This window comes from Myxocyprinus asiaticus, chromosome 1, assembly GCF_019703515.2.
Source record: "Myxocyprinus asiaticus isolate MX2 ecotype Aquarium Trade chromosome 1, UBuf_Myxa_2, whole genome shotgun sequence".
Lineage (NCBI taxonomy): Eukaryota > Metazoa > Chordata > Actinopteri > Cypriniformes > Catostomidae > Myxocyprinus > Myxocyprinus asiaticus.
The window spans coordinates 5,464,474-5,477,591 of NC_059344.1; the positions used below are offsets into that span (position 1 = coordinate 5,464,474).

At 35.7% G+C, this 13,118-nt stretch overlaps 1 protein-coding gene across 1 annotated transcript in view; it reads left to right on the plus strand.

Moving 5' to 3' along the window:
• The window catches only part of adissp (adipose secreted signaling protein), a 46,212-nt gene extending 40,945 nt beyond the window's left edge, over positions 1-5,267 (plus strand). The window contains exon 6 of the mRNA XM_051700159.1: positions 3,646-5,267. Coding sequence (XP_051556119.1) covers positions 3,646-3,746 — 101 coding nt within the window. The 3' untranslated portion in view covers positions 3,747-5,267. The remainder of the gene's footprint in view (positions 1-3,645) is intronic.
• Positions 5,268-13,118: the final 7,851 nt, after the last annotated feature.

A 13,118-nucleotide genomic window follows, 5' to 3' on the forward strand; every position in this document is an offset into this window, starting at 1 on the left:
GTCTCCTGGAGATGAACGTAGTTTGGTGTGAAAAGTGCAAATCAATCCCAGAACAACAGCAAAGGACCTTGTGACAATGTTGAAGGAAACAGGTAGACAAGTATCTATATCCACAGTAAAACGAGTCCTATATCGACATAATCTGAAAGGCTGCTCAGCAAGAAAGAAGCCAATGCTCCAAAACCGCCATAAAAAAGCCAGACTACAGTTTGCAACTTCACATGGGGACAAAGATCTTACTTTTTGGCTATAATGACCATTGTTATGTTTGGAGGAAAAAGGGTGAGGCTTGCAAGCCGAAGAACACCATCCCAACCATAAAGCATGTGGGTGACAGCATCATGTTGTGGGGGTGCTTTGCTGCAGGAGGGACTGGTGCACTTCACAAAATAGATGGCATCATGAGGAAGGAAAATGATGTGGATATATTGATGCGACATCTCAAGACATCAGCCATGAAGTTAAAGCTCGGTCGCAATTGGGTCTTCCAAATGGACAATGACCCCAAGCATACCTCCAAAATTGTGATAAAATGGCTTAAGGACAACAAAGTCAAGGTATCGGAGTGGCTATCACAAAGCTCTGACCTCAATCCGATAGAAAATTTGTGGGCAGAACTGAAAAACTGTGTGCGAGCAAGGAGGTCTACAAACCTGACTCAGTTACACCAGTTCTGTCTGGAGGAATGGGCCAAAATTCCAGCAACTTATTGTGAGAATCTTGTGGAAGGCCACCCAAAATGTTTGACCCAAGTTAAACAATTTAAAGGCAATGCTACCAAATACTAACAAATTGTATGTAAACTTCTTACCCACTGGGAATGTGATGAAAGAAATAAATGCTGAATAAATCATTCTCTCTACTATTATTCTGACATTTCACACTCTTAAAATAAAGTAGTGATCCTAACTGACCTAAGACAGGTAGTGATTTCTACGATTAAATGTCAGAAATTGTGAAAAACTGAGTTTAAATGTATTTGGCTAAGGTGTAAACTTCTGACTTCAACTGTACATAAGCAAAATGGGTTGTGAATGTTGTTTGATGTTGACTTCAACCTTCAAACTGTGCTTTGTGGAGAAGACAAGAATGTCAGATGTGGGGGTATTTTTTGCCCTCTACTGGTGCATTGCTGTAAGAATTGATTAAAAATATCAACAATCAACTATTTTGTTTAAAGTAACTGATTTGATCAGCATATCTGTTTGCTTACCTTTGAATTAATGTGATATTGTTTTTCACAGTGAATTAAAGAAATATTAAATACAAGTTAAGCTCAATTAACAGCATTTGTGGCAAAAAACATTCCACCAAAAAAATAATTCTGACTTGTCCCTTACCAGATAGCACATGTACATCACCATGATGTCTATTTAAAAGTGTTTAATTTAGAAAGCATCGCATTCTAAATAACATCTGCTAAACATCTTAAAAAGATCAGATGTACAAACATTCTAAATCGTAAATGTCTCAAATACATCTGCTGAATGTCTTATTGACATCCGAGAGGAAACGTCTTATAGACAAATTTCAGATGAGCAAACAACCTAAACAATATGTCTTCCAAAAGTAAACACACATTAAATATATGTCTGGGCGATGTACGCGTGCTATCAGGGTCCTGTATTAAAATTAAAATACACTAAATATTGCAGTTACAATAAGGCACTTACAATGGAACTGAATGGGGCCAATCCATAAATGCTAAAATACACATTGTTTCAAAGGTATAGCCACAAAATGTTAACATTAAACATGTTAACATGATTTTAGTGCAATAAAATCACTTACTATCCTATACTATAACTATACACAGATAATGTTAGTAAGCAACTTTGTCACACTAAACATGTATAATGTTTACGTCTTGTGTCTATACTTTTATAACTGTGTATATTTACCTTTATGGACTTCCATTGTAAGTGTATTACTGTTACTGCTTTTTTTCTTTTTCTTTTTCTTTTTCAACAAACAGATGAATCAAAATCATTTTTGTGGTAATCAACTTTGTGCCACAAATTCTGAAAACTGAGTGTGAACCTTGTATTGAACATGGATTATTCCTTTAAGGACTAAGTGTTTTAGTATAAATCATTCCAGATTTTTCAAGTAGCTCTGTTTCATCAAGTGATCTCAATGCATTGTGCGGGGGTGCTGATATACAGTTGTGCTCAAAAGTTTGCATACCCTGGCAGAAATTGTGAAATTTTGGCATTGATCTTGAAAATAAGAAAAAAAAACTGTCTTTTATTTAAGGATAGTGATCATATGAAGCCATTTATCATCACATAGTTGTTTGGCTCCTTTTTAAATCATAATGATAACAGAAATCACCCAAATGGCCCTGATCAAAAGTTTACATACCCTTAAATGTTTGGCCTTGTTACAGACACACAGGGTGACACACACAAGTTTAAAGGGCAATTAAAGGTTAATTTCCCACACCTGTGGCTTTTAAAATTGCAATTAGTGTCTGTGTATAAATAGTCAATGAGTTTGTTAGCTCTCACGTGGATGCACTGAGCAGGCTAGATACTGAGCCATGGGTAGCAGAAAAGAACTGTCAAAAGACCTGCGTAACAAGGTAATGGAACATTATAAAGATGGAAAAGGATGTAAAAAGATATCCAAAGCCTTGAAAATGCCAGTCAGTACTGTTCAATCACTTATTAAGAAGTGGAAAATTCGGGGATCTCTTGATACCAAGCCAAGGTCAGGTAGATCAAGAAAGATTTCAGCCGCAACTGCCAGAAGAATTGTTCAGGATACAAAGAAAAACCCACAGGTAACCTCAGGAGAAATACAGGCTGCTCTGGAAAAAGATGGTGTGGTTGTTTCAAGGAGCACAATACAACGATACTTGAACAAAAATGAGCTGCATGGTCGAGTTGCCAGAAAGAAGCCAATGCCACAAAAAAGCCTGGTTACAATATGCCCGACAACACCTTGACATGCCTCACAGCTTCTGGCACACTGTAATTTGGAGTGACGAGACCAAAATAGAGCTTTATGGTTACAACCATAAGTGCTATGTTTGGAGAGGGGTCAACAAGTATTGTGCTCCTTGAAACAACCACACCGTCTTTTTCCAGAACAGCCTGTATTTCTCCTGAGGTTACCTGTGGGTTTTTCTTTGCTAACAAACTCATTGACTATTTATACACAGACACTAATTGCAATTTAAAAAGCCACAGGTGTGGGAAATTAACCTTTAATTGCCATTAAACCTGTGTGTGTCACCTTGTGTGTCTGTAACAAGGCCAAACATTCAAGGGTATGTAAACTTTTGATCAGGGCCGTTTGGGTGATTTCTGTTATCATTATGATTTAAAAAGGAGCCAAACAAGTATGTGATAATAAATGGCTTCATATGATCACTATCCTTAAATAAAAGACAGTTTTGTTTTTTTTGCATGATCTGTCATATTTTCAAAATCAATGCCAAAATTTCACTATTTCTGCCAGGGTATGCAAACTTTTGAGCACAACTGTAATGTCTTTGCATTGCTACTGATGTCACCGAATGAAACTTTTTACCACGCTGTGAGATCGAATAAATAGCGATGATTCAGCCTCTCAGATGGCCTGCTCCAGTTAAAAGCCAAACTTTTCCTCCCTCTCTCTCTCTTTCTCTCTTTCTGTTAGACCGTCACCATGGGACTCCCATGCTGCTGGAAGGCGTGCGATGCATAGGAGCAGAGCTAGAGTACGACTCCGAGCAAAGCGACTGGCAAGGATTTGACTAAACGCCTAAACCTCATAGACTTTCTAATCAGTGCTATCATATCTGCTATGTGGGTGGGGACAAAATATTCCTGATTCTGGAATTGTATTGCTAGTTGCTCAACAATCTGTAATAGAACCCAGTCAAGGGTTCTTTTGTCTGCCACTGCTGTCTGCACGCAGCATTTCAGAACACACTGTGGTTACTAGCTTGTTCTTACTGTTACAGTGGATTGCTGGAATGATTTGTTTATTGCAGATCTCTATGATTTGTCGTTCTTTTTTTTTGCTTTTTTCAGTTTCGCAAGAAAACAATCAAGTAGTGTGTTATTCTCTAACTGAATTCCAGTGTTATGGTCGAATGTTTCTTTTAGATAAAATGCAGTTTTATGTCTTTGTTTATTACTGTACTTTGTTGCTCCAGGCTGATGTTATTAAAACTGGTTAATCGAGTTCTTGAACTGAATGTGAGCCAAACAGCGGAACTGTGGGCGCTACCAACCACAAAAACAATTTTGTATCATGAAACTGTTTGCCATTTGTTGTTGAAATGGATTCAAGTAAATCATTTGGATTCATAACATAAAAAAAAAATGTTGGTCTTCATGAAAATGATTGTCGCTCTAAGGGCTGTTCGAAACTATTGGCAATGTATTTGTCTTTTGTTTGTTACATTGGTCCCCATTTGTAGAGCGTAAGTGCCTACCATTATGTATATTCTTGTCTCTTTCTTTTAATGCCAGCATGTAATTTTGTATCCATTTCACGCTGAATGTTGCGCGCCTTACTGAAATGTCTCTTTCTGAATTCATTGAACCGTACATGCGTGGTCCCCGAATTTCTAATTAAGTATTAAAAATATGAATATGAAATCTAGCCTACCTTTCAAAAGGTGAATGTTCTTGAAATCTGCAGTCTAAATGTTTAATACACGTTAAATTTATATTAGTTATATATATGTATATACACCAATCAGCCACATTAAAACCACCTGCCTAATATTGTGTAGGTCCCCCTTGTGCAGTCAAAACAGCACAAACCCGCATCTCAGAATAGCATTCTGAGATGCTATTCTTCTCACCACAATTGTACAGAGCGGTTATCTGAGTTACCATAGACTTTGTCAGTTCGAACCAGTCTGGCCATTCTCTGTTGATCTCTCTCATCAACAAGGCATTTCTGTCCACAGAACTGCCGCTCACTGGATGTTTTTTGTTTTTGGCACAATTCTGAGTAAATTCTAGAGACTGTTGTGTGTGAAAATCCCAAGAGATCAGCAGTTACAGAAATACTCAAACCAATGATTGTTGATTATCTAATCAGCCAATCATGTGGCAGCAGTGCATAAAATCACGCAGATACGGTTCAGGAGCTTCAGTTAATGCTCACATCAACCATCAGAATGGGGAAAAAATGTGATCTCAGTGATTTGGACTGTGGCATGATTGTTGGTGCCAGATGGGCTGGTTTGAGTATTTCTGTAACTGCTGATCTCCTGGGATTTTCACACACAACGGTCTCTAGAATTTACTCAGAATGGTGCCAAAAACAAAAAACATCCAGTGAGCGGCAGTGCTGTGGACAGAAATTCCTTGTTGATGAGAGAGGTCAACAGAGAATGGCCAGACTGGTTCGAACTGACAAAGTCTACGGTAACTCAGATAACCGCTCTGTACAATTGTAGTGAGAAGAATATAATCTCTGAATGCTATTCTGAGATGTGGGTTTGTGCTGTTTTGGTGGCACGAGGGGGGCCTACACAATATTAGGCAGGTGATTTTAATGTTGTGGCTGATATATATATATATATATATATATATATATATATATATAAATAAAAGGTTTCTTCCAGTCTACTCTGTTGAGGGCTTGTGTGTGTGTCTTAATCTTTTTCTTTTCTTTTTTTTTACTATAAATAAATAAAGTTGCTTTTTGAGTTGAAATGCTTTTAAAATAATTTGTGCAGTAAAATTACTTGTGAATTGTTGCGTTGAACATCCACTAGTGGTCAGTCTACTCCATCAAATAAACACAGTGCGTATTGTTTCAGTGTAACAAAATAGGTTGTATTGTATATTTAGAAAATATACAGTATATAAATCATGCCATGTGTGTATTTCACACACCCACAAATACAATAATAAAATAAAATTACTGAGTAAAATTATCTCATGTCAGTATAGAGATCAAGAATTGGAATTGGACACTTACAGGTTAAGGATCATTAAAACCAGAGCTTTTAGGCAACTTTTTTTCTAGGAGGAAACGTCGGTTTGATATGAGCTTTAACTTGATAGTAATACTTTCTATTGATCTTGATACATAGCAGCATTATGCATCGACATTACGCATTTCTCATTCATTCATTAGCTTGTTGGGGTTTTTGGAGTGGAATAGTGCACATCTTTTGTCAACACAAATTTAGTAGGGCATCAGAAGGATTTAAAGTTCATTGCCTTTCAAGATTGTATTGTTAATTGTTTAATTATAATTCTGATAACCTAACAGGAAATGATGCATAGACAAGATAATATTTTGTCTTGTGTTATAATTTTCATTCTGATGGGATGGAGATCCATATTTAAAGGAATATCCCAGGTTCAATACAAGTTAAGCTCAATCGACAACATTTGTGGCATGATGTTGATTACCACAAAAAAGAATTTAAGCAAATATCTGGGTTACAGTGAGGCGCTTAAAATGGAAGTGAATGGGGCCAATCCGTAAACGTTAAAATACTACGTTTTTCAAAAGTAGGCCTATAGCCTCAAGACATAAACAATATGCGTGTTAATGTGATTTTAGTGTGATAAAATCAATTACTAACATTTTCTGTGTAAAGTTATATCCAGTTTTACAACTTTGATGCCAACGTAATGCCGTAAACAACTTTACAGGTCAAATAATACAAAAGTTTTTACAGATGAATCAATGGAAGTGCTTTTATAACATTTTAAGCTTCACATTCCTGCCTTTAAACCCTCCAAAACTTGACAAGTTGAAATAGATTTCTTGTGGTAATCAACATTATGCCACAAATGCTGTCGATTGAGCTAAACTTGTATTGAACCCAGAATATTCCTTTAATACTGACCCCAATCAGCACGTCAGTGTTTGAGTTTTTGTAAGTCAGTAATAATTTAAATGCCTTCCCTTAAGGGCAGAATTGTGCCTCTATGCCAGAGTGTCAGTGCCATTGAGTGTCACTGTAACATTGCATCGAGGCACTTTAGGGTCTGATACCAATTTTAGGTAGCCTAAGCGGTACAAGCAGACGCATTGGGCGCCAAACCTCAAGGGGCCTCCGGCAAAAGGTATCCAACAGATCCCAATGGCCACCCCCGGTAGATATGCAGACTGAGCTAGCACCAGCATGTTTTCAAACTCTTGAATGGGTCTTCTGATGATGGTTATCTATGTCTGAGATATTGATACATACATGCGAAGACACAAACTGGCCAACACTTATCCATAATTGCACATAATTTTCAGTTAATATGTGGCAGATATAGTGATTGCTGCAACATTGACAGTATGAAAACAAATGTGACAAAGTAGGAAATAAGCTTCATGTATTAGTAAGTCGTTATCTAAAGGCATTGCCAATATGAGAATTCTGGGTAAAATTACTAAATCACACAGTTATAACAATTGCTTTTCAAATGATTGTATTATCATGGCGTAGTTTTACGTTATATTTATAGAAAATACCCTACATTCACTTTATCATATATACATAGCCTACACTATTTATCATATTCCGAGTTTTGCAAACCACTATTTAAATCTGTGCATCATTCGCAAGTTGGTTCGCATAATTGGTTAGGATTAGATGCACCCTCATAATGCGATTACAATGCAATTAAGGCCATACTGCGATTAAACCGTTGCTCATGTAAACAAAATATTGTGATTATGCTAATAATCAGAGTAATGATAATCGCAGTAACATATGTGGAGTACTCCTATTTTAATCACTTTATACTGGTATGTAAATGCTTTAATTGCATTTCTTCCACTCTGATCAAAGTGTGCCTGTGCTAGTGCTGCAGAGAGACGATGTTATGCTCAAGCACAAGTTCAAAAATATTGAAGGAAGGAGCCTTTATTCTGTCACATATTATACATATTATGCATTTTTATACAATGAAATTCTATTTTTTTTCCATCACATATCCCAGCCAAGCTGGGGGTCAGAGTGCAGGGTCAGCCTTGACACAGCACCCATGGAGCAGATAGTGTCAAGGCCCTTGCTCAAGGGCCCAACAGTGGCATCTTGGCAGTGTTGGGACTTGAACCCCCAACCTTCTGGTCAGTAACTCAGAGCCTTAACTGCTGAGCCACTACTGCCCCACTTTGTGGATCAAAAGCTTCACTGTTTTCCAGCAGTAGTGCTCCCTAATTGCAGAATCTACAGCCCCACAGCAAAAGAAAACAGATTTTCCAGAGCTTTGAATGTCTGTTTGCAGTCTGAATTGTATGTCTTGGGGCTGAACACAACAACATCCATCGTGTATTCCGATTCACAAGCAAGTGACACTTATGAACTGATTATTTTTAGTGAATCAAAACAGACAGAGCAACCAGAGTAATCTGACAAACAAATGAATCTTATGAACCGATTCTTTTTATTTAATCAAAACAGAATCCGACAAACAAATGACTCTTATAAACCGATTCTTTTTAGTTAATTAAAACAGAATCCGACAAACAAATTACTCTTCTGAACCAATTCTTTTAAGTGATTCAAAAGAAATAGCACATCCAGTTTAGTCCAACAAACTAATGACTCTTATGAACCGATTCTTTTAAGTGATTCAAAAGATATAGGGCATCCAGTGTAATCCGATGAACAAATGACTCTTATGAACCGATTTTTTAAGTGATTCAAAAGAGATAGGGCATCCAGTGTAGTCCGACAAACAAATTACTCTTATGAACCGATTCTTTTTAGTGAATCAAAACAGACAGCGCATCCAGTGTAATCCGACGAACAAATGACTCATATAAACCGATTCTTTTAAGTGATTCAAAAGAGATAGGGCATCCAGTGTAGTCCAACAAACAAATGACTCTTATGAACCGATTATTTTTAGTGAATCAAAACAGACAGCGCATCCAGTGTAATCCGACGAACAAATGACTCATATAAACCGATTCTTTTAAGTGATTCAAAAGAGATAGGGCATCCAGTGTAATCCGACAAACAAATGACTCTTATGAACCGATTCTTTTTAGTGAATCAAAACAAACAGAGCAAGCAGTGTAGTCCGACAAACAAATGACTCTTATGAACCAATTATTTTTAGTGAATCAAAACAGACAGAGCAACCACTGTAATCCAACAAACAAATGACCCTTATGAACCGATTCTTTTTAGTGATTCAAAAGAGATAGGGCATCCAGTGTAGTCCGACAAACAAATGACTCTTATGAACTGATTATTTTTAGTGAATCAAAACAGACAGCTCAACCACTGTAATCCAACAAACAAATGACCCTTATGAACCGATTCTTTTTAGTGAATCAAAACAGACAGCGCATCCAGTGTAATCCGACGAACAAATGACTCTTATGAACCGATTCTTTTAAGTGATTCAAAAGAGATAGTGCATCCAGTGTAATCCGACGAACAAATGACTCTTATGAACTGATTCTTTTAAGTGATTCAAAAGAGATAGGGCATCCAGTGTAGTCCGACAAACAAATGACTCTTATGAACCGATTCTTTTAGTGAATCAAAACAGACAGCTCAACCACTGTAATCCAACAAACAAATGACTCTTATGAACCGATTTTTTAAATGATTCAAAAGAGATAGTGCATCCAGTGTAGTCCGACAAACAAATTACTCTTATGAACCGATTCTTTTGAGTGATTCAAAAGAGATTGAGCATCCAGTGTAGTCCGACAAACTAATGACTCTTCTGAACCGATTCTTTTGAGTGATTCAAAAGAGATAGTGCATCCAGTGTAGTCCGACAAACTAATGACTCTTATGAACCGATTCTTTTGAGTGATTCAAAAGAGATTGGGCATACAGTGTAGTCCGACAAACAAATGACTCTTATGAACCGATTCTTTTTAGTGAATCAAAACAGACAGAGCAACCACTGTAATCCAACAAACAAATGACTCTTATGAACCGATTTTTTAAGTGATTCAAAAGAGATAGCGCATCCAGTGTAGTCCAACAAACAAATGACTCTTATGAACCGATTCTTTTTAGTGAATCTAAACAGTGTAATCCAGTGTAGTCGAAATTACTCTTATTAACCGGTTCTTTTAAAAAAGCGTTCAAAAAGACTCACAAACTGACTAATTTTCCTTATGCCAAACTGTATTTAAAGATACATATTTGCAACAAGATTTGGTAATATGATTTTATTTAAAAAAGCATGAAAACATTACATTTCTTAGCGAATAATCAGAGATTAGGCAAGTAGCATGTAAACGAGAATGAAGCCAGGTTGACTGCCATAGTAATTCATATTTTAGTCAATTTAAATGTTTCAACGTGACGCACATTTTAAGTTACCTGACCAAACACTTTTGTAGGACAATACAATGTGTCTACACATTTACATAAAAATCAATCTGGCACCTGTAAATTACTAAAGATTAAGACAATTTAAGATGAGACTTGTGCCTACTGTTGTGTTTGTAGTTGGAGTGTAATGTGTGTGTTGGGCTGTATAAACTCCACGTTGCAATAAACCCAACTTTTTTAATCGAAATTGAAATCCAGAGGCTTAACTGTGTTTAAGTAGATATGATTTAGTTATTATTATTGCCACCAACGTGTAGGTATTCAATTTTCACAATGCAAAATCAACAGCAAAAACCTTCTCTGATTGAACATCTGAAATCACTTCTGTACAGCAAAACAAGCTATTTAACATCCCTACCTATAGGACAACACATTAATCCTTATAGCGGGGCATGCTGTCACAAGGGGAACCTGCTGTTTGTTGACAGATTTGAGAATACCTATTTTTAAAAAAATATGTAAATATGAATAGCCTATATTTAGAGTAAAAAACAATCAAATAAATAAATAAAAAAAGCCATTTGTCATTTTCCAAACTATAATAATATTGCAATTAGCTTGAATGGAATTCAATAATAATTAAGTAAATAATCAAATAATTATTATATTAATACACATCTTAATTGGGTGTTTGAATATAACCACTGTTTGAGAAAACAAGCATGCATGCAATTTGGCTGGTGCATTTAATCGACCACTATTTCCTCATTTTTAAATTGTCGGCATTTGCCCACAACCTTGTCAGAAGTGTGAGCTGTACCTTGAGCCAGTTCAAAAATACTAACAAACAGGTAATAATAATTATAATGATAAAAACTGCTTTACTTTGTGAATTTTGAAATACATATTGTGTAAAATAAGTGTATTTCATTTCAGTAATTGAATAGTTTCAAGTCATTTTAGTCATCAAATTGTTGAAGTTGAATATACAATTTCCACAACTCTTAGGTGACCGTTTGACACAACTGTTAAATGAATCAATCTAAATGTATATATCAGCATTAGGCGATATGTCCATTGGCTACCTTGCAATCGGCCATTGGAAACCCCATATCGCTTGACCAGTAGTTACTGGGTTATAGCCCTTGTGACAACTTCCCCATGCGACAACCAGCCCCGTTCTCTCTATAGGCTAAAACAGCTGCGCATGCCCACTTTCTCAGAGAATCAGACCCAGAGGCTGAAGCAGTAGTCTGAATCCTAAATGTGTTTGACAGCAGCCACCGTGTCAAGATCAAACAGACCTTTTCTAACATTTGCTCTTACTGTAGGCACAGCAGACCAAAACAATGACACAGAACCAAATTCAGTGAAGTTTTCTTTTTAATTATTACAAATGCAAACATGACCATTTACTTTTTGAATTGATGTCAGTTTTTGTTAGGTTGAGTTTATGGGAAACGTATGGGCTGTTTTGCAACTACTGTATGGAAAAGGAAATGGCCAGTGTGTGAGACAGTGGGGGCAAGAGAGCAGTGGAAGCAATTAAAGCTCTCTTGACTGTACTGTGGGTTTGTGGACATGAGTGACAGCTCCATTCATAACATTCACGGTTAAATCTGTGCTGAGCAGCTGAATTCAATAATGAACCATTTCGGCACTGAATGATAAACACTGTTCAAAGTGGCAAAACTGCAATTATGTCATTGCGGCCTCCGTAATGGGATTGAGCACTCAGATAAAGGATTCTAATTTTGTTGTTGTGTATTATGGTGGAAACGGTTCAATGATGAGATGAACACCTGCGGTTCGTGCGCTGTGAGGGAAGAACAAATAAACATCACTTTCCCACAATCGTAACTCGCAACATCTTTGAGATGTCTGTTTTTGATCTTTTCATCTGGAAAGCATCACGATCTAACATTTGCTAAACATCGTAAAAAGATCAGATTTACAAACATTCTAAATCATAAACGTCTCAAAGACATCTGCTGAATGTCTTATTGACATCCGACGTATTGCAGATGAGCAAACAACGTAAACAAAAATAAATAAATAAACGTCTTCAAGATGTAAACACACATTAAATAGACGTCTGGGTGATGTATCAGGGCATTATACTCAATGCACAAAATAATAGATTTTTCCCCTTAATTTTCACTTATTCTGCTTGCGGATGTAGCCCACATTCTATCTAGAAGTATTATGTTGTGCTAAAGTAAAAAAATAAATAAAATAATAATAATAATAATAATAAAATGCGCAGTTTCTCTAGCCTACATGCATATCTAAAATACGGATCATTGAAGTTTTAAAAAGGGCGAAAATCAAAACAAAATGAGCAGTGGCAAAAAAAGTGTCATGAAATCGAAAGAAATAGCTGTTTTCTTAAAATGCTATTTTTTGTTTGTTGTTGTTTCAACGTGATGATGCCCATATATATATATATATATATATATATATATATATATATATATATATATATATATATATATATATATATATATATATAAATTCTCGTCTCCTTTCAGCTTTAGCATAAGTCTGCATATGTGCATCAGAAATACCAATAATAACTGTACCATATTATCCAAAAAACGATAATAATAATAATAATAATAATAATAATAATAATAATAACATGGCCTAATAATAACAATAACAGGGCCTAATAATAACTGTACCATATTATCCGAAAAATTAAAATAATAATAATAATAATAATAATAATAATAATAATAATAATAATAATAATAATAACAGGGCCTAATAATAACTGTACCATATTATCCGAAAAATTAAAATAATAATAATAATAATAATAATAATAATAATAATAATAATAATAATAACAATAACAGGGCCTAATAATAACTGTACCATATTATCCGAAAAATTAAAATAA